The 27699-nt window shown below is 34.4% G+C and overlaps 2 protein-coding genes across 5 annotated transcripts in view; one reads left to right on the forward strand and one right to left on the reverse strand.

Moving 5' to 3' along the window:
* LOC105197173 overlaps positions 1-22600 on the reverse strand; it is a 173800-nt gene extending 151200 nt beyond the window's left edge. Inside the window, exons 1-3 of one of the 3 annotated variants that reach the window (XM_039452905.1) lie at positions 22388-22600; positions 22143-22210; positions 4912-6046 (exon numbers count right to left, since the gene is read on the reverse strand). In XM_039452905.1, the coding sequence (XP_039308839.1) occupies positions 5936-6046; positions 22143-22210; positions 22388-22415 (207 nt within the window). In that variant the 5' untranslated portion in view covers positions 22416-22600 and the 3' untranslated portion in view covers positions 4912-5935. Of the gene's footprint in view, positions 1-4911; positions 6047-22142; positions 22211-22387 lie in introns of those variants that run through there. The other 2 variants (XM_011163421.3, XM_039452904.1) reach the window with 2 other exon arrangements.
* Positions 22601-23449: 849 nt separating this feature from the next.
* On the forward strand, positions 23450-27589 carry LOC105197186 (oxidative stress-responsive serine-rich protein 1). 2 transcript variants are annotated; one of them, XM_026136094.2, is made up of 3 exons: positions 24029-24166; positions 24244-24393; positions 26422-27589. In XM_026136094.2, exon 3 carries the CDS (start codon positions 26429-26431, stop codon positions 27149-27151), a length of 723 nt encoding a protein of 240 aa, XP_025991879.1. In that variant the 5' UTR covers positions 24029-24166; positions 24244-24393; positions 26422-26428; the 3' UTR covers positions 27152-27589. The 2 variants fall into 2 exon arrangements, with proteins under 2 accessions (XP_011161741.1, XP_025991879.1); XM_011163439.3 differs by lacking the exons at positions 24029-24166; positions 24244-24393 and adding an exon at positions 23450-24022.
* The last annotated feature ends 110 nt before the right edge of the window (positions 27590-27699 follow it).

The raw sequence follows: 27699 nt of genomic DNA on the forward strand, positions 1-27699 counted from the left end.
TAAGCCGCGCAGCCGGAAATAGAACGTCCCTTCTTGCCTTACCTATAGGAAAATGTTGCTCCTCCACTTTCCTGCTGTGCACTTTCGGCTCATACGCTCTTTCCAATTTCCCCATCCCTTACTTGCCGCTACCCCCTCCCCCCCCCTCCTCTCCGATCATCCCCTTTATTCCTCCGTGAACTTTCCGATAGGCAAATACGGGAAAATGAAGACGGTCACCGCGAAAGAGAGCGAAAGAAATTTTTATCTTCTGATCCACTTCACAATTTAATGCAATTTTGATAAGAATGTGAATCGTATAAAATCTAATTTAATATTTTTTTTTTTAATGTTTCAATAAGCTTATGTCGCTTCATTTGCGTAAATAAAATTTTGGATGTTAGAATTTTAATAAATAAAAATTTGTAAATTTTTAGTAAATAAAATAAACAAATTATTATCCGCACTAAAAGTTGCTGTGATTGACATAGAACTGCTAACCTTGTATTATAGATTATTATCTCTGTCATTTAGAGAGACTTGTGTTTTATATTGTAATTTGTTTTACTCTCGCGTACCAGAATAAACTATTTAGATAGAATGATAAAATTTTATAATTGGAAGGAACTTTACTGCTATATGAAGCTATATTCAGAGATAAAACGATGATATATAAACAATTGTAATTTTAATTTTTCACTGTTGACACTGTTTGAAAATTCTAGTTGCAACTAAAAAATAGAATACATTTCTCTCAGATATTTTTCACTTGACTTCTCTGGTTTTATATTAAAAAATAATACAAAAAAATAAAATAATACTTGCTTTTGACAAAAAAAGTTTGAAATCGAGAGCGCTAGATCTCATTTCACGTAAACACTTTTTCGTATTTTCTCGGGACGAACTTTGCTCAGTTCGCTTTTTCTCGCGATGATCGAGGTTGAAAATAGCTTATATATATTCTTGGGCTAAGGGAAACGAAACGCGCTAGCAGACGGCTGTTCAACGAATTGCCAGACTTTTTCATCTCTGCAATCATCTTGTTGCCATCTTAATATTGCATAAAAAGGATATAAAGTATTAAATATTATATAATAAATGCGCGTAATGATAAGCATCAAAATGTTAATCAATAATCTTATCTTCTTGACATTATTTCTATGATAAATTTCCGATTTCTTAGCAATTAACCTTATTAATTGGCGTGGCTATATCATTCTGCATCTACTAAGTGCTTTTAATTAATATACCTAAACTTCTGCTCAGAATGATATATCATTATTAATTATTTTGATTCGATTGATATAATATAATGAATTATTTTAATTTATTCTATGACAAAATTCTTATTAGCAAAGCTAATAAAAAATTGAGAAAGTCTCTCAATAGTTAATACACAGTAAAAAAATAAAATGTAACAAAAGGTCCACTCTAAATTTTATGTTAAAATAACTTTTTAAGTTAACACATCGTTCAATAAGTCCCGAGACTAACCCAGAGATAACGCTAGTAGTACCAAGCTGGCCACGTTTCCCTAGAATGCGAACCTTCACATGAAACGTGTACAAATTTCACGTCGATCGGACCACAAACAGCTGAGTTATTGAGGTTAGAGCAAAGTCACTTTGTAATTTGTTTGAAAAATGGAAAAAAATTTAGTTTCGCGTGTTGATAAAGCATTGTTTTTTAATGGGTAAATTCCATCTAAATCAACGATTTGTCGTTGGTATGCTGAGTTTAAACGTGGTCGTACGGACACAAACGATGCGGAACGTTCGGGTAGGCCATTGGAAGCCGTTTACAAATTACAAAGTGACTTTGCTCTAACCTCAATAACTCAGCTGTTTGTGGTCCGATCGACGTGAAATTTGTACACGTTTCATGTGAAGGTTCGCATTCTAGGGAAACGTGGCCAGCTTGGTACTACTAGCGTTATCTCTGGGTTAGTCTCGGGACTTATTGAACGATGTGTTATTTTAACATAAAATTTAGAGTGGACCTTTTTTACAAATTTTATTTTTTATTATTGTGTATAACTACATCATTCTAAATTTACATATATGCTTTTAGCTTGAATTTCTTATGAGAATGCTGTAATACTGATTTCTTATCACTTTTTTTTGGCAGAACATCAGCCTCTCAGGAGCTCACGAAAAATTAAAAATTTAGTTTATTCGCCCCCCTTTGTCCCTCCCGAGCATATTTTCGGATATCCGCGAACATTCGTCGATTATCGCGAGGCTTTCAGCCGAATCGTAAAGCACGAAGGAACCGAAGCGACGAGTTTGTTTTTCCATACACCGCGAATCCAGATGGCCGCGAGTTTTATTTCAGCGACACCCAGCCGCTTATTCGTGTCATTTCGCGTCTATTTTCGTCTAACGGAAGTTTAGGCAGAATTAGCATACTTGTGCCGAAAAATTGCTCTGTCGGTCGTCATTTGGAAACTTGCAACTAAGTCAAAAATATTTTAAAAAGTCAAAATTACATATCAATTCAACGCAGAAGAAAGAATACTTTGCACAATTATTTTTTTTTATTATCAGAGCAAGATCGCCGATACCGATATTTTGTTTTTGAATATTATATTTTCTTAAACAAAAACTAAAAATAAAACTTTGGAAATATAAACTAGAAAGTGTCTTCTAGCAGATGTTGCAATATTATCAGTTTTTATAATATAGTTTTTATAATACTGTCTTGAGTTTTGCAATAATTGGATTTTACGTAAGATTAAATGAAAATGATTGACGAAATAAATGCTATATTTTTCTTTCCTTTTCTTTTCACGTGAATCATCTGTATAAAATCCTTACAAATTAATATATATGAGAATTCCTAGAAACCTTTCATTTCAATGTAAACTTCGTTTTTTATCGATTTACACAAATACCTTATGTTCCGCAAGACGCAACATGTAGCGCAATAATGTTTAAAGATTAGGTTGGGTTGCTAACTTAGCAAATGGATCTCACAATGCTGTGCCTGTTGTTTTATTCTATATATATAATTTTTTTATATTACAGTTTGTCTTACCAATATGTGTGGTTTATACGTTGCACATCGGTTTCTTTTTCATAATTGCATTATGAAAAAAGAAAAAAAAATATAAATAAAACAGGTTTTTTAGGACGTTGTAACAAGTATGTAAAATTACCTAATGTCATAAATTATCAATAATATATTTGTTAATGTTTAAACTATGTAATTTGCAAAAAAAAATTGCGCAAATATTCTTGCTTTTGAAGAAATCATTTTTAGCAGATTTTATATAAAAAAAGCAGATACATGAATTATAAATTTGTATTTTTTTAATTATCAAAGTGGATCATATTTGAATCAGTATTAATACAATGCAATCTTAGTTTGCGAGAAATAAGAAAATAATATCGCTTTATAAGAAATTTATATCACTATTGACAATTTTTTCCTCTACATTTTTCTACAAAAATGTAATATTTGATAGTAAAAAGCTAGAATTCATATACATCGATAAATATTGTCAATAGTTTCTTTATAAGTCTTGTTTTTTATTTATTAGCAAGAAAATGTATTATAGAGTTTCTTAGTTTTTACTAATCTCATCTTCTTTTCTAATTGATTAGAAAACCGATTTAGTTTTCGCTCTTTAATACTTTCACAGTTTTCTAAAACTGAAATACATTACTAATTTATTTATCTATCTATCTATCTATCTATATATATATATATGTATGTATTGCATTTATATGTATATATAAACGCAACTTCTTCATTTCATCATTTCTGAAGTTTTCGTTGAAGAGAATGCAAACCCATTGCAACATTTCGTTGCAACGTCGAAGGGGAGTTGCCTGGTTTTCGCACCGGCAGAGACCTGCTATTACGCAATATGGAGATATCTGATTTTTATTTCGAGGCCTGCAACTCTCGCACATAATTGTCGAGTGCGAGCTCGTCCGTAATTTTTCTCTGAGTATGTTGAGTCGGATGGCTCCAAGAGTTACCGTATCGCGAAGGCACGTCACTCAACCAGGCGTGATTCGCGCTTTGAAGGTACGACGGCGTGTCGAGCTTGAAGACTCTCAACTGTGGATCGTCGATCATCGACGCCGACCATTGATCTCGCACTAACGATCGCGCCTCTCGAGAGTTTCTCCGGCCTATAAAAACAGACGCGATCGCGCGATACTCAATGACCCTCTCGCTAGCGACCGGTCTATTCGCGGTATTCGAGACTCAAAGGCTGACCCGAGGAAGCTCTTATCTTACGCATCGCGATAAACATCGAATTAATTTTCTAACTGAAATTACCTGTCACTCCGCAAATTATCGCGCTGTGTCGTGTAAACAGCTAATTTTAATTGCATTCTATATGATTAAAATAAATTTATATTTATTAAAAAATAAATATTTATCCTTTTTGGATGTATGAAGTATACTACATTACACGTACTCTCTAAATGTCGTAGAGTGAAAAATCGCAAAATTACAGGCTCAATTTTTACTCTTTTAGAATGACATTTCACTCTTTGAGATTTAGAGAGTATGACTGAAAAATTATATACATGGTAGTAATTATTATTTTGAAATTTCCCGAAGAATTTTTTGAAACTGAAAATTCGCTTTTCTTGTAATTTTCGAAATCCCCCAAAAATTCTCAATCCTCCAAAAATATTTTCTACAACTATTCTATAAACATTAAAATCTTTAATCGCTTTTTAGCAGCACACAGAGAATAATTACATTGAGAAAGAAAAGTTGTAAATCTGACTAAATTTGTCATATTTGATTAAATTTCTTCAATTCAAGTATTTATTATTTAAGTTATGCTTAAATTAAATTTTAAATGTTTTATACATTTGAGTTAAATACATAAATACTTGAACTGAAAGAATTTAATCCAGTTGAAAAATTTAATCAATTTAACAATTTTTTTTTCTTAGTGTGTAGACTTCATTTTCAAAAATAAAATTATTAATTATTTAACAGAATCATACAGTGATTAAAATCAAAATGAGATGTACAAGATAAACGTAACGTACCTTAAACAAATAACACATAACAAGTACATTTCTATAATTTCATAAAAGAGAATTATCCAGCAATTTTGAAAATTACTAATAGACGCGCATTTTTTATTTTTCAGGAATTAAATGTTTAAAGAACTGTGCCTTCTCGAGGTCTATTCCGAACAGCTGCGGAAAGGGACGCCGGCCCGTTCGTTGTCTATTAATACCGGAATATATTTCAATCGATCGAAATAAAAATCGGCGCGCGATACGCGCGTGCGTGGACGCGTGCGATTTGCGTGGGTGCGTGGGTGCACCATGGGCCCAAATAGACGACGGAAGGAATAAAGGCGGCGCCGCGCCTCGCCCGCCGGCGCGTGCGCGCCTCGACGTTGGCGTCGCGACGCCTTCTTGAATGAAACACCAACAGTCAGTCGCATCGAGACAGCCACCCTCGCATCGTTATCACTCCTGAGGGGTACCAGTCCGAGGGGACTTGTTCAAAGATCCTGATCGCGTCCTCTCCGAAGAGACTCGCGAAGGTCTTCGACGATTCGAGATTAGAAGTCGAAGGGTGCAACAGTGGCCTAGTCCAATTCTTCCTTTCATTTTTAAAAAAAACTTGAAGAGATTGAGTTGCAAATATTCGGAAAATTAAATTCAGAGAGCTCTAGATTGTAGTTTACAGTCAGACTTAGATTGTCAGAATTTCTCAAGTTCTTTTGTAAAAAGGGGAAATCGAATTGTTATTGCATCCAGCCTTGCGTTGGGGGTGGGGGAATCTTATTATTTTAACGAGTTCTAATTTAAAATTTTGCCGGAGATATACAAATTTGATTCCGAAGTTATTCTCTATCCAATGTGTTCTCATTTCCATCTCATTCGAATCTCTCCTCACATCCGTTATTTCTTACCTCCAATTCCTTATTCCTCATCCTCAGATTCATTCTAGTTATCCGAACCTCTCACTCCTCTTTCTCTCGCAACTTAAATTCCTCGCAATGAAGTCCTATAATGGAACCGGAAATCACCGCATGAAATTGCTTCGACTCCGTCGTGCATCGCTGCGAAATCATCTGGCAGAAGAACAAGATTGCTCATGTCATATGTGCACTCGTAATATCACGAATTTGAAAAAGAAAGGAAAAGATTCGAAAGAAGGATAAAGAGAATTTAAAGAAAAAGAGAGAAATTACAAAGAGGCGAGGTGATCGTTACGCGTGAAAGAGAGAAAAAAGACGAGAGAGAACGTTAGGAAGAAAATTAATCGCTTCATCTTCAATGACTCTCGAACTGTAATAGAAAAGAGGAACGCCTTTCTTTGATCTGGAAATTTTATGATCATAAACCTATTACAAAGTTTGTCTACATGCAGGAAATCGCAATCGTATCTTGCAATTTGATCTTAATATGTATAACTCATTAAAACACAAGTGAACTATTTCAATCAATGACGAGATTGATCTTTCATTTTCAAGAAAGTTAACGAGAAAAAATGAAAATAAATGAACTATGCTCAGTACAAGGCTTTCAAGAAAAGACGACGGACGTTTCTTTAAAGTAATATCTTAATTGCACATCTCTCATAACATGATCTTTGGAAATATGAAATTTGATGAGTGGAAGGAATGTTGAACAAATATTGAACGGTTGTACACATTATCATTATCATCGAAAGTGCAGCATAAGTTGTGAGTTAGAAAATTTCATCTGAGAAAGTTCCCGTTACGAAATCTCAAATAATATGGAGTATGTAAGTAATTTCTGTATCGTGTTGGACATTTGTAAAAATTAATAGAAGTATGTCGTAGAAATTGCTTTCGTTTCATATGAATTATAATGGGTTTAATTTCGATAATTATTTTCATGAAAAAAAGAACTGACAATGTTTCGATAAAATAATTACTATATCAGTAACGATATTTCATCAGTTACTGATATAGTAATCAATTTATTACTTCTTTTTTTTATGGAAGATTTAATATCAATATCATTGCAAATTGTAAATAATAATGTCCGGGTATTAATAATTTGACAATATTTTTTTTTATCTTTAATTTTTACATTATTTATATTATTTTATATTATTTTTATACGTTCAAATTGATCCTAAAAATAAGAAAAAGTTTGCGCCCGATGCTTATAACCACAAATACACTTTGATAGCTAACGTTAGCTTATGTTTTATTCATATTATTAGATAACAAAACTGCAATCTAATAATTTGAAATAAAACAAATATGAGAATAAAGAAGAGAGAGAGAGAGAGAGAGAGAGAGAGTGTATGTGTCTGAAAGATTTATTATGTCACATAACATTTATGTATGTAATTAAATTGTAACATTTGTGACACAATAAACACGATAGATATTTATGTGTATATAATTATCAAATCATCAGTAGCATGACGATAATTATTAAATTATAAAGTTTACAGCATGATAAACGTTATTTACGACCACTTCGCGATTTTCTGTCATCGCGAGACAATCATCTTGTTGAAATACACGTAGGCACCATACAACGTTAGCGCATGTCAGCTAATCTTCTAAACGAGATAATAAGAGCGTAAAACTCGTTATAGAATTTAACATAGATTTGGAAAAGTGCCAGGAAAATATCCCACACGTTACTAAACTTTATTCGCGTTATATTTACAGGATGGCTAAGTTGCGTACTTTCGTGGTCGAGTAAGATGATATTTTAATAATATTTGGCAATTTAATAACCACGCAGAAATTTTCTCGCTTGACGAATGACATTTGATTAAAGCGCGACGATGGCTTAAAGTATAATTTGCAAAGATGACAGACAAATGCAAAAGTAGATGAAGAGAAGGACCTCAATATGACTTTAATGAATTTTTCTTCGTTACTTCAATACTCATTAATTTAATCGATTTTTTGTTTCTACCGCAAGATTCTCTTCAAGAAATATTCTATTATTTTAAATATTTCTATTGTTCAACCTTTTCATAACAGATAACAATTAAATATAAATTAAAACGTAGAAATGTAATTAAAGATAAAATCAGATTATATCATCCTCATTATCGAGCACTCATATGCTAACGTATTACTTGACGATGGAACTCTTCGCTTAACTTTCTACAATACATCCAGCCTCACGTCCAGTTTTATCAATACTTAAAGTGCAAGTTGAAGTTGCGTTCGCGTGCAAATTAATTTGCACTCGAGTTTACTCGACGAAAGCACACCGCGACGAGCATATTAAATGTTCAGATGTATTCGCGCGGATCCGTTACGTAAGGGGAATCTTAATATAGCGAAACACTCGCTGGATCTTAGCCACACGGATTTCGCACGCGGATATTCGAATAGCACATCGCGCGAGGGTGGAGGCGGAGAACGCGCGCGAGCGCGCTCGGCTTTATCGTTACTCGATTTCAGATTGCACATTAGATCACACGCGCACCGAGATGAGAATATGTGGGCGAGAATAGACATTAGGCTCTCGGAGCTTCGTTCCAGCCGCTTGGTAATCCTATCCGGCGAGAAAGAGGAAAACGGAGTGGAGTCCGGCTCTTTGCATTTTAAATTAATTGCGGATCTATTTTTGGAATAATCGCACTGTTGACGTAGATGAATTTGTTCTGGAGATTTAATAAAGAGTAAAAATTAATTTGCACTCGAGATTTATAGAGTGAGGATTGCTTTATTCTCGAGATTTACGAAGCGCGAAGGCGACATATGTATTAATTTTTCTAGCACGTTATAAAGTAACCGCGCTTTCTCTTTGATATTTTTTCAATTTCTTACTTTTTTATTAATACTTTTTCATTAATTCTCCTTATTTTTCACAAACACGGGGATTTAGGGCTGGGCAAAATACATGATTAAAGTATTTAAAATACGAAATACAAATATACAGTATAGAACTTGCAACAACATTGTTACAACATTGCAGCAATATTGCAACAATATTTCTACAAGCTTCTGTACTGCATGGGAACTGGCAGTATTTCAATTACAAAATAAAAAAATACTTTTAATCTTTTGATTTGAAATACAAGATACTTCCAAATTTTTTTATTTGAAATGTAAGATACATTTTAATTCGAGCTTTTAATTACGATAATACGTTATAATGTTAAATTTTCTCAACAAAACTAAGTGCTGCAACATTGCGCGGAAATTTTGAACCCTTAAGCGGAAAACAATTTTTAATGTAATTATTAATTAATTAAATGTTATAGGAAAAAAAAATTTAATCACGATTTTTATATATACTAATAGATGTAGATAGAACCGGAGTAAATTAAACGATTTGTTTTAGTTATTTCTCTTAAACGTTTTGACATCGCGTGCCTCGTCATAGATGGTCAATAGAAGCCAATAAAAAAGTTATTTGTTCACTATGAATAATGAAATCGTAAATTTATTGCTATAAAGAAGGCTGGGCAACGCACATCGTTAAAGTATTTGAAACGCAAAATACAAAATATCAATCTTAGTATTTGAATTATAAAATGCAAATTGTATTTCAAATTCTGTATTTTAAATTCAAGTATTTCAAATATGCCCAGCGTTGCGGGGAGCGATGTCAATCTCGAAATTCAGCAGAAGAGTCGCGAAGCGAGTTCGAGTCTGGGTCGATTGAATTCGGTATTGCTAAATGACAGGAATAAAATGTGATCTTTCGATCCGCCATCGCTGTTATCGCGAAAGTCGGCGCAATGTGGGGCGTTAAAACGGCAACAATTAGCGTTGATGTGCGGCGAGACAGAAAGATACGTATAAAATATCTTTCACGCGCGCGACTCTGCAGTGTCCTCCGACACGCGATCCGTCACACGACCATTTCGCGTCATTTACTAAACAAACAGACTGACAGACGCCTCTTCCTACTCGCATATTTTCGACCCGCTCGTATGTGCCAAGATCTCGTGTCGACTTGATTAAGTCGCCGAAATCACGCCAGGCATTACTGCCGATTAGTACACTTGCAAGATAGTCGAGATGCAACAGGTATATCATTGTTCGAGACATCGAGAGCCGTTATGTCATTCGGACAGGTTCAACATGTATTCTGTTTACAACGATCATTCTTACATTAGCGAAGAATGGTCATTTATTTCACGAAGCTCGCGATGCCAGAAACCCTTACAGAAATTTAATACTAGTAGGATTATATTGGTGATTAGTACAGTAATTAATTATTCGAGTTTTAGCACTAACAACGGTTGTTAGTTGTCAGTGTTTTTAATATTCAAAATAAGTAATCATTGAAATCGAGAACTTTGTAATGTCATTATTTTTTACTCGTACACTCTAAATTCTTTGGTATGTGGTATGTCATTCTAAAACAATAAAAATTTAGCCAATCTTGAAAAAGGATGGCTGAATTTTTACTATTTTAGAGTGAATTTTTACTTTTTAGAGTAAAATTCCACTCCAAAGAAATTGGAAAGTTTATAACAAAATACATTCTTTTGTGTATTGGATATCTTAATGTTAGAGTCACTTGAAATGCGAATTTTGATTTTTAGAATTGTAACTCTACGTATATAATTTTAAATAGAAAAATATTCCATTGTGATAGAAACAAAATATCCGAAACATAAATTTTATTCTAAGGAAACTGCGGACAAACAATCGCAATATTTTTTTAAGAACAGAAACTTTCAAACAATAAACAACAGCAATAAATATAGTTAAAACAAGCCTCTTAGAATAAAAATCGAATAAAGAGTAACGTGTCGCCTAAAGACTCGATTCAAAATCGTCATAGGTTATAACATGTCTTATATAAATTCTGTCACCCCACATCTTGTATATATCTTGGCTATATTAAGCTTAAGGATGGATTTAGGAAAACGCTAAGAAATGGCTAAGAGTAAAATAAGAGAGCAATTCCTGTCAAGAAAATTTATGAAATTATGTTATCACGATTTATTCAGAAGATATATATATATATATATATATATATATATATATATATATATAAAAACGAAAATTTAGTCGAGGGGTGAAATCAATTTTTAAACATATTTGATTGCCGATGAAAAAAAACACATCTATTATTTATGACTACTCTACGAGTGCACTGAGAAAATCACTGTTTGAAAGTGGGTCTTCCAAGATCAGAGTTTCGAGAAAAACCTGCGAGATCTTCGCGTGCAATGGAAATCATAGTTCTCATCTGACATCCAAATACGACATTGGAAAGTTCTTTTTTCACAAGTAAAAAAGAATTCGAAATAATAAAGAATAAATTTTTGCATTGGCAGCATTTTTGAAAGAACCTCCACGTTATATTCTTCACTTCAACAACAAAGTCGCGCCTTAATCTCGTGCGCTTCGGCGAAAGAATTTGAGATTAATTTTTTTTTTTAATTTAAATTTTCATCATGAAACTTGCAACTGTAAAAAAATCAAAGAGGAAATCAGAGTTTACATAAACTCGCAATGGAAGCTTCGAGTTCCAATTAAGAGCTGACATGTAACGGAAGAAAAATCAACTCTCGTATGAAATAAATCTAACGAACAAGCGTGACTTTTCAGATTTGTTGATGAAAAGAGAGAGATTTCGCGGATCAGGTTGTTTCAAGAGATCGAACAATGAAGCGCAGTTTGATGACGAAATGTGGACAATCACGGGAAAAAATTTCCTATGACACGAGCAATGCCTGTAAAGTGTTGGTCGAGGGTGTGTCTTTTTCCGCTTTGCTGCCGCTGAAATGGAGTCCGCCAGCAAAGGGGAACAGGCCGATCCTCCCGCACGAGCAAATAATCTTCGGCAACGGCGGACTCGAGCAGCACTCGTGCGACGCGAAAGAATCTCTGCCCGCCACAAATCGTCATGGTAAGTTAATCCCGTCTAGCAGGACGCAATAAAACGTCCACGAAAATAGCCACGGCTTTTTTATTTCCATGCTCTTATATATTCTGCGATGAGACGAATTTATGAAATTTTATAGTAAAAATTATAATCAGGTAGGCGTTTCGTAAATAATAAATTTCTTCTCAAATGATAAGTTTCTGAAATAATAAATTGAAGAAAAAAATATTCGGCGCGTAGTTCACACGCTCTTCTCTTATGTTTTAAATTAGAGAATTATATTCTAATGTTCGTATTCTAGTGTGTTTCATGTTCAATAAAGTTTGCATTTTTTTCAAATAAATTGTGCATCGAGAACCGCACTTGACTCTCGTTAGCCTTTTTTGAATACTTTTAATTTTTGAGAGTCTTTTTTTAATTTTATTGTTAAATCAAAAAAATGGTATAATAAGAAGATTTGGAAAAAAGCAAAGATTTAAATATCAAATTAGCTAAATTAAAACCTTGAGCTTGCTGCTAATTAAAAACGCGCTCAAGGATTTAAATTAGCTAATGCAGTATTTCAATCCTTAAAAATTAGATTAAGAAATAAAAATTTATTTTCTGCTCTTCTCGAGATGAAGTCGACAATAATCTAAAATGAAGATCAAAATATTCCCTCTATTTTGTAACGACTCTATTCGTGTTTATATGTTTTTAGTCCGCCTACGTTTGTCCTTTCTCTCTCGCCGCGTTCTTTTATTACGTCATAAAAACTCTACCTCGGAGTTTTGGAGTATGCAATCATTACTACGACATTCGAGTTCGTTGGCTGGCAGCCGGGAACAGTATTGACTCCCGTCGTAAACGTTGTGCCAGTTAATTAATGAATACCAGCGCGCGAAGGCTGGCGCACCGTCGAACGTCGCGTCGTGGGACCGATTTTCGACGCATGTCGTATCTGTCGTCGAGGATGTCGGCTTCGTCGAATGATACACTACCGACAAGTCGTTCGGTTCAAAGTCAACGACCGACGAACGAAACGATGTACTGAAAATAAAGGTGGATGAGGGATGAATGCTTCCATCCGCCTTGGTGTGAATTTATGATGGTTAATTTATCCTTCTTGCACAATTTATTCTGAAAAATCGTTTCTACCGTAGATTATAGTCCGTGAGATTGCGAAGCAAATGTGAAACGATTAAGATGTTTCTTAACGTACTATATAGTTATATGTACACCTGGGCGAAGTACAACATTATTGTTAAAACGAGTAGGAATATCTGCCAACTGCAATGAGAAAATTGTGTGTTTAATATATTCTATAATTTAAACTTTTAAATTGGTAATTGAATAATTTAATAAAACAATTAAAATCGCAAGAGAGAACGGTCTTCGTAGCATCTCAGCGTTCAATAATGTTTCTTATGTGATTTTATATATTTTTTTTTTAGAATACTTTTTGCGACAAATTCTTTATACTGAGTAAAAAAGTTTGGTAACAATAATCAAACTTTGATGAAATTTCTGTTGAATGTTTGATTAATACAACAGCTAAATGTATTTAATAATTATATTAATAGAAAATAAACCAGTAGTAGTAACCAATTGGTCGCCAAATTGTTAGTAAATATTATTAAATACATGGTTAAATTAACTGAATATTTAATTGAAATATTTTTCATCAAAAGTAACCATCATCTAGACTTGATACTTATTAGTATCAAGTTATATGCTATAAAATTACATAAGAAATATCATAGAGCATTAAAATCCCGTTATGACTGTTTCTTAGCCTTCTCTCGATCTTAATTATAGTGCACATCCGGTATTATCTCATTGTTAATAAAATAAATTAATCTTGAAAATTTTGAAAAAATAAAGATTATTTTAGTTTCAACTTAATTGTTCAACTATAGTCACTAGTAAATTTAAAACTTCGTAAAAAAATCCTTAAGGTTCACGATTGCACAGATCTTATCTTATTTAGAGTTGTATCTTTAAAAAAAAAAAACTTTTACTGAATAAATTATTTTTGTGCTACTGACAAGGCTGCAATGTAACGTGCAAAGATAATCAGATAAATTATTAATTGTAAGAGATTATTTGATTCAAACAATTAATACAATTCATTCTGAACCATCCATCAAACAATTCGTGAAAATTTAGATTGTTTGATGAAGACTTGAGAACTTAAAAAGGCATTTAAAAGGTTTGATGATACCGGCAATTTTTTAACCGACTAAAAGTCCTTATTAATCTTCAATATAATTCCACCGCTCATTTTACAATAAGCGCCAGATTATATAGCGTTGGTCGCGAGTATTAGCGGCGGCTTTCAAAGAGATTCAAAGTGATTTACAAATGCGTTTAACGATGGCGAATATGGGATGTCAGATTCTAAATGTTACCCGGCGCGCAAATAGGCCGTCCATTATAATCTGTAGCAGTTACATTTTCCCGACAATGGACGTTTTTAATCGACGCGTCGCAAATCATCTTTGTACCCTCTTTACGGCCGTTTCTGCTGTCGCGCTTAACGTGATTTACGAACGCTAAACGTTGTGTTCAGTGCTCTATCTTGCGAAATGCACAATCGCTCGTAAAAAATGTTAATTTGGTAATACTTCCTAGGGTCATCAAGTACATCTGTTGAAGTCGCTTGATAACTAAATTATCTTTTTTTTTAGCATTTTAGAGCTTTGTAAAATTGATTTATTAGCATTAATAAGATATTGTTAATAATTTATTTTGGCTCTTTTTGGAGGGAAAGAGGTCGCACATTCACATGCGAGTTAGAGCATCATTTATTAAATTGATTTTCAATTTACTAATGTGATATTACTAATTCTTGTTTAACTTACAACTGTGTTTTATGATAAAAAATGTATTCGGTGCGCAGTTTAGTAAACTTAAAAAGATATATTATAAAATTACACAATAAATATCAGCATTATGATCCAGCTATGATCGTTCAGGCGTTTCGTTTATTATTGTGTTTTTACAATGTCGATCGAATAAGTTCTCCATTTTATTTAGGTTTGTCATAATGATATATTAATATACATGATCATGATTTAATCACTGAATAAACTAGACGCAACAATAAACTGGACGAAAATAAATTATTGTTCATTAATGTACGTTTATTACAAATTATCAGATATAATTAGATGTTATTTTTCAGACAAGGAGATAAACTAATAATTGACAGGAGTATAATTTATATTCGCATTGTTCAACCTATTGTATATTTGTACGTATGTATTATGAAAATCAATATGTGTTTTCAGGTAGAATGTTTAAGGATGCGGGAGCAAGGTTCACACATTTTTCAACTTTTATTCCTACACGGAGTAAGCTCGCATTTCTAACTCAGGATCTCGAAACAAAAAGATTGGAGAGTGCACCTTTATACATCCCCAATTCTCAACAGGGATAATTCTGTATCTATTTTCGAACGAGACGCAGCGTCGGGAGACATTGTTAGCGCTCACTCCCGACGTATAGAGCCTGCGATCAATTAGGCAGTCGCGCAAGCAGCGACGAGTGTCGAAACGACTGCATTCCCTGCGCGTTGCCCTTCCCAGCTAAATTATATCGGAGCGACAAAATGCCATGAATTTATGTTTATATACGTCTTCGAAATCTTCACAGAAAAGCCACATATTATAGAATGTACGGCGTGTGCGAGACGTGAGAGTCCATCTAAATTCTGAAGTTTATGCGAAGTTATACAAGATTTTGTCGTCACGTATCATGCTTGATAGGCCGTGAGACATGAATTATAAGTATAATTCAAAAACGAGAGAGGGGGGAGGTAACTCAAGTGTAAATAGAACAATATTCATCTTGAGTAAATTATAACACATATAATTTAACAACACTTAACCAAATGGGCTCAATGAAATAAACCGATTTGTAGATATAATGGAGTAATGTTTGAGATTTTCAGAGCAGCTTGTATCAAACTAGGAAAATTATGCTGGAAGATTCAGATTCTTTTCGTAACTTTTTAATGGAAAGATTCTTCTTTATTCAAGGTAAGAAGATTAGAATAGAATATTGAAATATATTAATATTGAAAATGTGCGAATCAAGGTTTTTTGACGTCGAATAGAATCGAATTGAATTAAGGATGACTTTACAATACGACCTAAAAGTTATCGAAATTTAAAAACGGAAGGCTTCTCTAGGTTTCTTCTTTTTTTTCTAATCAACAAATTTTGGTTATAAATGCTCGATTTTTGGCGAATCAAATTGTTGAAAGTACAACTTTTAATAATGTAATTATTGTTGAGTAGAATTCCAATGTATGTTGTTAACGTTTAATATGATATTAACATTGTAAATATAATTTCTGATTATCGAATCCTAACTCCCTTTCAACCACATGGAGCTTTTTCTATGGTGATGACACATACAGATAATAAAAAAGATTTCTATGCAAAAAACGAAAAAAGAAAACGATATTGATTATACAACATAAAGTTATTTTAAATATGATTTTATAAAATTGTCAATATACGTGATTCGCATTCGAACGTTTTAGGTTCAAAATTTTCGAATAATTCAAAACGTAGAAATTTAAATCTGAACCAAGTCGAATTAAATAAGATTCGATTCGTACGCAGATTTCTAAATAACTTTCAACGTTCACAAAGTTGTTGCGCAAAACAGATTTCTTTTTATACATTTCGTCCCCAAAGAAGATACACCGCGTTAACTCGCGTGTTATGTATGCCAGGCACGTTTGTTTGCTCAACCCGCTCAAGCAATTCGTACGAGGTAAGAATAGAACTCTTCTAACTGCAATATAATTTTTTTTTTTTCAGGCTGTGATAACATTTCCAACAATACGTCGCGCTTGGAGGCGCATAGACAACGTTTTCCTTCGAGATATCTTCAGTCCGCGGAACATTTCGTAAACACCGTCCACGAGTTTCTCGACGTCGTCGCCGTCGTCGGTTCCAGCAACGGAAATTTTCCAGAGGAAAATACCGAGACGGGCAAGTAAGAAAACGCGCGATGGAGCGGCGGATCTCACTTTGCTGCCGGGTCAACCAGCTGCTACAGTGTTGCTTAAGATTATTTCCGTCATCGTTTCTCTCGCGCCGTCGCGCCTGCCGCCCCCGCTTTCGGCCAGCGCTTATACGCGTGCCAGCGCGTTTCTCATAAATATCGTCCGTGGATCGTGAACCTTTTGGTTACGGCGACGTCGGCATGGCGAACGCGAAAAGACGGGCAGGATGAAATTGGTATCGCTTCCAGGAGTTCAGTTTTTATCGCGGACACGCGGAGACGAACTTATCTCTGCTCACCGGATGAAATCGTGACGATCGTAGTAAGGTGTAGTTTCTCGCATTCTTCTAGCATCATGAAGACTAATGAAATTACATCAACGGTTTCGAATATTGTCACAATGTACAAGATTCTTAATTAAGGATTCAATGGTTGATTTGTGACTTTTGATTGTTAATATTTTAATGCATCTTGATTTATTTATTTTATTAAAATATTAACAAATCTTATTTATTTTAATAGGAATGTGCGAATCAGAGTTTTCTAATGCCGAAACAAATCAAAATTTTACTTGTATTGAATTGTTGATATATTGTAACTTTTAATTAACAACATAATTATCATTAGATTGAATATACAGATAATAACAAAAGATCTCTATGCTGTAAGAAATATAATATTGATTATATATGTTATATTATTATAACACATAATTTTATAAGGTATTCAAGATATGTGATTCACATTTGAACCTTTTAGACCTTGAAATTTTCGAATAATTCGAATTTTAATCACAAAAATTCAAATCCAAAATATAAATTAAATTGAATCAGGTAAAAATCGATTTGACTTGTATTCGAATACGAATCGAATTGAATTTCCGAATAGTGCGCACATTTTTAGATCTTTAGTTAGATGCTTATTTTGTAAAATAAACGAAAGTAATTGTAGATTGAATTCTTAACAGTACGTATTGATAACTTTTTAAAATTAGAAGATATCCAAATTTGTATATTGTGTAGTAATTATATTTTAATAATGAAGATTATTAAATAAAATAATTGTCGGATTTTCAAACAAAAAATTACTTTAAAAACTAATTAAAAGTTTGAATCACTTGTATCGTCACACTTAAGTATGATCAATACGAGTATTCTCAAATAAGAAAGTCCTTTCGTCATTTTTTACAGAAAAAACCTGAAGTCTATTAAACTGTAAGCAAAGATTCCAACAATCTTAAAACTCACAAAAATTAAATACTCGAATTTTCCGACAGAAACGTTTATCTCTCTATCTTTTTCTTCACATATGCTATAATAAAAGTTAACACAGTAGAAATCTAACAGATCGATTTTTCCATTCAGGAGTTAATTGTTTACTTAGCGTGCAAAATTTAAACGAATGACAAGATGCAATAAAATAGTCTTGATTTGCACAGATCCAATATGCAGAGGAAAGCGATCCATACGTATATGGAGGGAAGAGTATATACGTGTATGTACGTTGCTACGGGAACGTCAGGAATTGACATCAGTAAATTGCGACCGCAGCTGCAATTACACCAGTCAAAGGCGCGTCGCGTCGTGATTGCCGACTCAGTTGTAGTCGCGGAAGGCGAACACCATGAGGTGGAATCGCGCGTACGCGTCCGGGTAATTATAGTTCGCCCGATGGGAAAATTATGAAAGAGCAAGAGAGAGCGCGCGGGGTCATTCACGCCACACAGTCGCGACGCTTATCCGGATAATCCTGACTCGATGTCACATCCTGCTGCATCCGGTTGCAGGCGTATCCCCGATTCTCTAATTAGCTCGCTATATCTGTAACGCGGATATGTGTCAGAACGTAAACCTATCGCTTTCTCGCACATTCGCGATACGTCCGTTTTGCAACGTCGACTTCCGGATGATAAATTCACGTGACTTCAGTGTCACATATACCTTTAGGTATAATGGATTATTTTTTTTCTTATATTATTTTCTTATATTATTATTAAATGTTTTTCGTAAATATTTTTAATATGAGATTAATATTAAAATTTCAGAGTCAGTAAAACTTTTAGCTCCTTTAATATTATTTCTTGAGTTTTATATAAAAGTATTTCTAAAATAAATTTAATATATTGTTTAATAGATTTTAATTTTTTATATTATAATAAATTTTTTTGCAATTTTTGCAATAGCAAAATATTTTGTAATATCTAGATATTTTTTATGCGAAACAAGATTACATTTTGAAGCTTACAAAGTCTATTTTAAATTAATACTTTTACATTAAATTTTATTCATTGATGTTTTATCAAACTGCCGCATTTCGAAGTGAAGCAAAAGTAGTGCGAAAAATATCAATCTTCAATTTTATTGAATTTAGGAAGAAAATTCACACACAAATTTACGGCTTTATCTATCTTTATCCTTAAGAACGCGTGGTTTAAAAACATTTCTACGATTTTTTTCCGAGATATTTAATATTTTTCATAAGATGCGAGAAAATCGCAAGTGTTTCTAAACTTGTGAAGGTTACTGTACATTTTCAAGTTCACCAAACTGGGCGCCGTTAAATTTTCCGGTCTTGAACACAGTTCTAAGTTGAACGAGAATAGTAATATCACAATATTAAATCCGGAATCAATTTAATAATAAGTATTTTTAGTAGAGGGATCTTCTTATTAGCATCATTGCTATATTAAATCCCTATTAACATTATTATTATTGAATTAATTTCTTGATTTAATATTAAAATATTACTATTCTCGTTCAATTTAGAATTGTTTTAAAATCGAAAAATTTATCGGCGTGCAATTTGGTAAACTGAAAAACGTATAAAATCATACAAAAATTATCAGCATTAAGATCTCGCTATAATCGTTCGAGCTCTTTAATTAACTGCATTTTCACACATCTGTATACGTTCTCTTATTATTTAAATTTAAATGTTTTTAAGTCTTGGATTTTTATTACTTATAAACTGTATGTACGCTGTCCTATCGAATTTTAAAGCTACAGATTTATATTTTTATATAAAATATTACTTTTGTATTTTATAAGACAATTTCGTTTATATCCATTTAAAAAAAAAACTTTCAAGCGTTAAGCGCATTTGGGTATATCGGTGGTGCAAAATAATCGCGATGCACTGATCCGCAGGAGTAAATGTAACACGTGTGCGAGTTATAAAGATCATTCGAACGTAGAGTAACTGCGGAAAATATAAATTTACCGTAAGAGTAACGTGCGCGCGTGGCGTTCCGCGCCGACGATCGGGTGACCGCTTCCCGACCGGTGCAACGGATATGCGTAGGTGCAACGTGCATCTATCTCGTGTCACAGCCAAACTTCGGAAACTTTCGCGCGGTAATGTGAACGGGATTTTGGCTCGTCGCCAGAGCTCGTTTCTAAAACGATTAAACGGCCAAGTTTCCGGAACACCGCATATTTTTCATTGTTGTTCTTTAAAAACAAAACTTTTACAGAAAGTAGTACTGTGGAATGTATGAATGTGGTATCGAACGCATTCAGATGTAAGTATGTAAGCAAATTTTTTATAAAATTTGTATAAAATATTATTAACAGGTGACAAAAACAAATTTAGATTAACAGTTTACAAGATTTTTTTTTTAATGTATAGGGCATTTCTCAAAACATTAAGAAAATTATGAAAAAATTATAGATTGTTTTATATTGCATTCGAAAGTAGTAGAAAAAATTTGGCAAAGATTTTCTATTTGGATAAAAAATTATTTCAGTGACAAGTAGACATGAGCTCTAATGAAAATATAATTAATAATGCAATAAGAAATAATGAAAAAAAATCTAAATTTTTTTTTATATAAGTATGTATTTTAAATATTCACTGTAATTTATGTAAAGTTTCATTGCGATGCAGAGATCAGTTTTGCAAAATATACAAAATTTATTTACTTATCTAATTACAAAATAACTAAACAATCACAATCAAATTTTATATAAATCTCGAATAATTAAGCTACTTACATAAAAAATTGAAATTTCCTTAATGTTGTAAAAAAATATTAAACATATTTTCAAATTTTATTTACTTTGCAAGGGCTCTATATATATTTTATACATCCTTCAATTCTGAGAAAGACTGTGGCCAAATATTTCTCGATTGTCAGAGAAAAGCCCAGATTTTATGTCACCTGAACTGAATAAGTAAATAAGAAAGGGATTTGCATTCTTTCAGGTTCGCTCACGCACGTTCTAAACGTTGAAACGTCTGAAACATCTGAGAGATTATTTTTCTCTCAGCAAAACTTTTAGGGTCATTAAACTTTTCTCAACATTTTTCATAAAAAAAATTGAATGGAAAGGATCTCTCACATTACTTCCATTTCTAACAAACAGGAAAAAAAATGGAAAAGTCTTTCTGATATTTATTTTCCATCTGCTGTAACATTTTTCATAAAAATATATGAAATCTTTTCTCACGGAAAGTACTATTTTGCTGAAATACAGATCTGAAAATAATAATGTTGCACAAAATATTTAAAATATTTATATTGAACATTAAGCTGCTGAAATATCACAATCATTTTGCGTTAACGTTATGCGTTATATATAATTATTTTGTTAGCCCAGCATAAAATTGTTTTCCAATCTGTATGCAACTAAAATTTTAAATAGTAGTAAAACTGCAGTAAAATAGTCCTATTCGTGTTGAAAATTAAACTGTGCGTGATTTGAGTGCGTGCAGAATCACAAAGTAGAGCCCTAAGTGTTTCCCCGTTAATGTTTCAATATCTGAGATAGAAGGGAGATAAATCATTGTGAATAGTGTTCCAATTTGCCAGTGGTATCGCGTGTCTGTATGAGCGACATGTATTGGAAACAATTCCGCGATGAACTCACGCGCTTTTAGCGATAAATAAAGACGGCCAGCCGTTTCCTCTCGCTCCATGCTCTCCAGCAGCGGGAATTCGTAAATGTTTCAGCCGCATGCTAAAATAAAGCCCAGCCGAGAGTGCGTCAGCACGTAGCGAGGCTCGCCCACGAGGATCATGGAATTTTATACGCGAGATTAATTTATCTCGCTCACTCTTCTGATCAGAATCTCTCTTTGTAAGTATTAATCTAATACTGCCAAATTACTTCATGTTCTTCTTCTCTCTATCTTTTTTAGCAATTCCAGATTAAAATCCCGGAAAACATCCGTGCGCGATACTTATTGTAACACACGATAAATATGCTCGTCGTTTTGTCATTTATTCGCGCGATACATTTCTTCGGCATTAATTAATTATAGCGAATGCGCGTTTTCACGGATTATCGATATATAAACGTCGAATCTTTATTATGCGGCGATTAATGCGGCGATAAATATTATTGCGGGATTACTATAGATTTCACTCACCTGTTTAGTCGGTTTGCGACGCCACTCGTTCTCGGCGCTCCGATCCACATCGCGTCCCCCCGTGTTCTCTAAACAGACGAAAATGCAAAGATGGCGAGCCGGCTTCGTTTCCGCGCGCGCGGTTAACTTCGCGCGTCAAAATCGACGCCGCGCTCGCGCCGCGGCCGCGCTGCACGCGAGTATCGAATCTAATACATTACGCGATTGAATTCGCAGTGAATATTAATGCGATAAGTCTCGCTTACCTATTAAACGAGCAGCGTTAAGACGCATCCGCTATAGAGCCGGTCCGCCCCGTGTCCCCCGGGTTCTGCAAAAGAAACGTGAATATAGCTTAGGATGGCGAGAAGCGGCTTCGTCTCCCGCGCGGTCAACTTCACGCGACAAGGTCGACACTACACATTCCGCTAGCGTTTAGGCACTTTTCACATTACGATGCTAATTATTATTATTTTAAATGTTCAAAACGTGTCTCAGATCTTATAATTGCTTTTAAAATAAAAAGTATAAGTGAATTAAAATCCGAGTTAAATTGATCCTTCACATGACGCTCAACATAATTGTAGAGTAATCAAAAGTAATCGATTACCTTATCGTCAGACTTCTTTCTGACGAGACGATGCAACGTCATTATCGGAAATCGTATTACTGATAGAAGAAAAAAAAAGAATGTGTCTGATCAGAATTAGAATTCTGTATTATAAGAGTAGCGCGATCCTTTTATCTTAAGCGATGCCGACTTCAACCGCCATGATGGACCTAATGGTCTCTCATCCAATGAGCGTTCAGTGATTTTAGTTTCCACACTTTTCAGCCAACCAGCATTAGGTCCAAGAAGCGATTGGTTGCGCTACTCTTATTAACATATAATATAGAGCTCTAATCAGAATTCCTTTCTCTCTCTCTCTCTCTTTCTCCTATGCGTACTTACACATAAACATCTGCGCTAGAAAGAAACCTGAGAGAACGAAAACGTGGACACATTACCAACGCGAAAAATGGACATTGGTTACGTAGTTCAATGTCCATATTTTATGAACATAGAGGCGCTTCGAAATAAGGTTGCCTAAAATCTCGTAACGTGTCCACTCTCAGAGTTCCTCTCTGCCAATGATGACCAATCGTTGGCATGCGTCTTCTCTAATTAATTTTATTATTTTACTTTACAATTGGCCACAACCAATTGCAGAGGCGCTTGGCGCTTTTCCACTGGACTAACCAATCGGAAGGTTCTGCGTTGAATTGGCCAATTGGCGACGCGAGTAGTCGAACAGGCAGCGAGCGCCTCGAGCGCGGCGCCCTCTGGAGTACTTTTCTTTCGCGGATAGTCGCCGCTGGTCCTCGGTCCCGCGTAGTAGTGGTGTTTATTTACGTTCGCCATCGCGACGTCGGGAGCAGTCGGGAGTCGAGACCGATTGATCTTGCGAAACTACACGCAGACGAGTGCCACGGAATCGCAACGCGGGACCCATCGTTTCTTCACATCAACATCGAGGCCGTATACGAGGCGGTTCGCACGCCAACCGAGTAGCGAAGGAAGACGGAAGGTGGAAGAGGACAAGGTAGAAGTGGCGGAGGTGGAATCGCGCTGAGCGATCTGTCACCCACGTACGCGCGCCATCGCCGTCGCGCAGTTGCGTCTTGCGTCGTCATCGTCGTCGGCTACGCGGCTCTAACCTAGCCGAGACCCATCCTCCATTGGTTACGTTCGTTTCTGGCGGTTTTTCGATTCTTCTCGGCGGGATTCAGGCGCGCCCGTCGAGCCCGATGCTGCGCCAACGCTGACAGCCCACGGAGAAGAGTATGGGCGACGAGGACGACTTGCTGCCGGCGAGTCTGCAGAGGCTCGAGATTGACCGTCGCTCGACGAGTTGTCCACAGTAAGCGTCATTCTGTCATTCTTTGGCCACGTAGAGACGCGTATACGTCGCGTCAACGTAACGCCGAGAAGAGACGCGCTCTTCCAAGGTCGAGAATAATCTTCGCAATGCGAGGTTTACATCCTTTGTATTCACGTCGAGGCGGTGCGTTGGCGAATGATTAACTTTTAAAGTCTTACGCGCACATGTTAAAACATTTGAGACAACTGTATTGCTTTCAGATCGATTTAATAAGCAGTCCCTTCATGACTATGATGCGAAACAAGTTGATGATTCTGGAACATACCTGTGACTGACATGAAAACATCTGTGATTTTTAACAACAGATTTCATAATTACTGCTTATTTCGATTCATGACAAGATGACTCGTGTATGTGAGAATACATTAATCAAATTTCTTTTTAATATTAGAGTGATAACAGTATTCTTGATGACGACTGTATCTAACATTTAGTTGTACATCATGAGAAAATTTTTATCTTTTATTTTATATAGTTACAAATAAAATAGGAATAACTCACAAATTACTATTAACTATTTGTAGTCAGGCAAGTCAACAAATTTAATTGTGTATGTAGAGTTCAGGAAGATTCATTAATCAACTAGATTTCTTTTTAATGTTAAAATGATAACGTGCTTCGTAAGATTTATACTTGCTACTAGTTTTGATATTATTAGCAAAATTGAATACTTTATATAAAATAGGAAAGTGTCATGGATTAGTTATTCGTGAATAGTTAGATAAGTCAACGAGTTTAATTTTATATGTATTGTGCATGAGGATTTGTTAATCAAATTTCATTCTAATTTAAGCTAGCTAATCAAAGTTAAAGTAAACATCTATTTTAGATGGCAACTGTATCTGATATATGGGTGGATATCATTACAAGAATTGTCTGAATATTTTAGATAAAATAAAAATAAATCAGGTTAATTATTTGTGAATAGTCAGACAAGTTAACAAATTTTATTTTATATCTGTAGTGTTCACAAGAATTTAAACAAATTTTAATCAAATTTCTTTTTAATGTTCTTCTAAAGCAACATCATTCTTGATGACAACTGTATCTGATACAAAAAAATAATCTAATTACTTTAGATAAATGAATGAGTTACATATTTTTAAATAGTTAATGTATGGCTTATTTATTTATAGACACAATTTAACATTACCATATAAATTTAAATTCAACAATAAAAATTTTTAAAATGCTAAAATCTTTTGATATTAATTCATCATACTATATTTGAGGTAATTATATAAAAATAATAATAGTATATAAGTAAAAAATCAGACAAGTCACAAGTTTATATATATATAGCAAGCAAGGCTTCATTAATCAAAGTTCTTTCTAAGAACGTAATTGATTATTTTAGATAAAATAGATATGAATCACAAGGCTTATTCTTCTTGTGTATCCCTGGATTGAATTTCTTCATTCATCTTTCTTCTTTTTCTTTTCACATGAAGAAATAAACAAAAAATAAACCGTGCAGGAAATTCAATCATGATGAAAAAAAAACAAACCTACAGATTAATTATTGCTTGTAAATAGTCAGACGCAAGTAAAGTTTAACTTTACAAAAATTTAAAGATATAATAAGAAGCTAGTATTGCAGTTCGAGGAATTATCTGAAAGGTTTCATTGTTTACTCGGTACTGCGCTAAGAATATTAAACAGCATTACAACACAATGTAGAATGAAATTTGTCAATGCATATATGACATTTGGCTTCCTATCTAAAATTTATTCAATGCTGAATATGTCTTCTGAAGTTGTTCTGGTTGCAAAAGTAGGTTGCAATGACAGCGATGAACCAATATCAGTGACAACAAAATGACAAACTGTTGACTTATTAATCGTTTCTAGAGCTTTATCTAGAGCTACGTTGAGTTTCTTTGTCAATTGTCGTGTTTTATATTGGTTAATCGAGATATCGAAACACTTCGCGTCTGTGTATTTTTCGTAATCGCGGTCAAGGTCGACTAGTGACGTCTAGACTGTACATATTTACAATACACACGTTTCGTCGTCCGTCGAATCAGAAATCGTCGATTTCGTGATTGAATGTTCGTTTCAAGAGAGTGATGCCGCGTGGAGTGAAGTTCAACTAGATTCCATCAGGAGAAAAATTTAGACGCTCTATTTTTAAACCTGTAGACCTCCGTAATGCTGGAAATAACTTAGGTAGTGTCAATAGTAGACGTGGAAGAGATAAATTGATGAAGGATACAGTCTTGACAAGTTGAAATAGATCCTCTGAGAAGTTTACGAGGATGTAGCAGTGTTTATTACTAAAATTACAGATGTTTTAACAAATTTTAATTATGTCTACATTTTTTAATATTTGTATCTATAAAATGCTTCCCTAACGGAGTAATTTTTTCTTTTTTCAGCATTGCAATGGCAGACAAATCGAAACCAATGAGTGTATTCAGGATACGCGGCTTGAATTGCAACAGCCATTGTTTCTTTCGAAGAAGATCTATGCCTAACAGGCCTACCATGTTCCCAGTAAATCCGAGAGGTATCAAGAGTACAACGAATTTTAAGCCGTCTAAGAACGAGAAAACGGTCGAGAGGACCAAACGAAGCATCCTAAGAGAGGCCGTTTTCAAATTAACCGGCCCCGGAACCAGCGGTCCTAGTGATAATCCAGCGAACACGCTGCTCAATAACACGTGTAAGCTTAGTATTCCCAGTAAAAATGCCAAGATACTTGACCACAACTCGGTCATGAAGGATTTCAAGGCGCTGAAAATCAGTAAAGACATTAGACAGATTAAGGATGACGCTAGTATTCAGGATGACGACTGCGAGGGCGCGAGCAGTTTTCACCGTGCTCGTAGCAACACGATGCCGAACCTAAAAAGAGGCCCCGGTCCGGGCGGTGGAGACCAGCGAACGACAACGGGCAGCAACAATGGACAGTCTACAGATGCTAGCGGCAGCTTACCTGGTCAACAACAACAGTTGTCGAGTTCACCGAATACCTGTTCGGTTCAGGCGCGAATATCGCCGCCCCTGTCGAGCGACGTCACAATCGGCGAACTCGCTGGCTACTTCGAGGAGTTCGTTCATATTCCAAAGAAGATGTCACACATGGCGGAGATGATGTACACTTAATAACACTGTAAAGTATCTTGCATACACCGGATGCAGACTTTCCTTCTTTTGTGCACGGCTATCCGTAGCTGTGTATGTTTTACTCTACTATATATGATATCGCATTATTTTGTTTTTCGCGTCTAATTTAATTTTTCTAAATTATTTTTTAACATAATAATACACACAGGCAAAGAAAAAAGTTTTTTCTCGTTCTATTTGTGTATAGTTCCGAAATTGTTAAGCAGTTTTATAAAATATTTGAAAAAGTGTAGTGAGATCGATTTTTATCTGCAGTGTTTCTTTCTTTCCTTTTTTTTTACATCATTCTTGCATACGATATTTGGTTTCTTTAGTGTATAAAAGGGAAAATGGAATATATTACCTGTATTTAAAAAGAAAACTTTTGTATTACGAGAGAAGAATAATTGGTTTTAGAATAAATCATATGAATTGAAATCGAAGTATAAATTCATCTGTACAATTGTTAAATATTTTTATGCATGCATTTATGCACTTTTGCACATATACTTCACTTTACATTAGTAATTTAATTATAAGTTAATCAA

This window comes from Solenopsis invicta, chromosome 8 (genome assembly GCF_016802725.1).
Source record: "Solenopsis invicta isolate M01_SB chromosome 8, UNIL_Sinv_3.0, whole genome shotgun sequence".
NCBI lineage: Eukaryota > Metazoa > Arthropoda > Insecta > Hymenoptera > Formicidae > Solenopsis > Solenopsis invicta.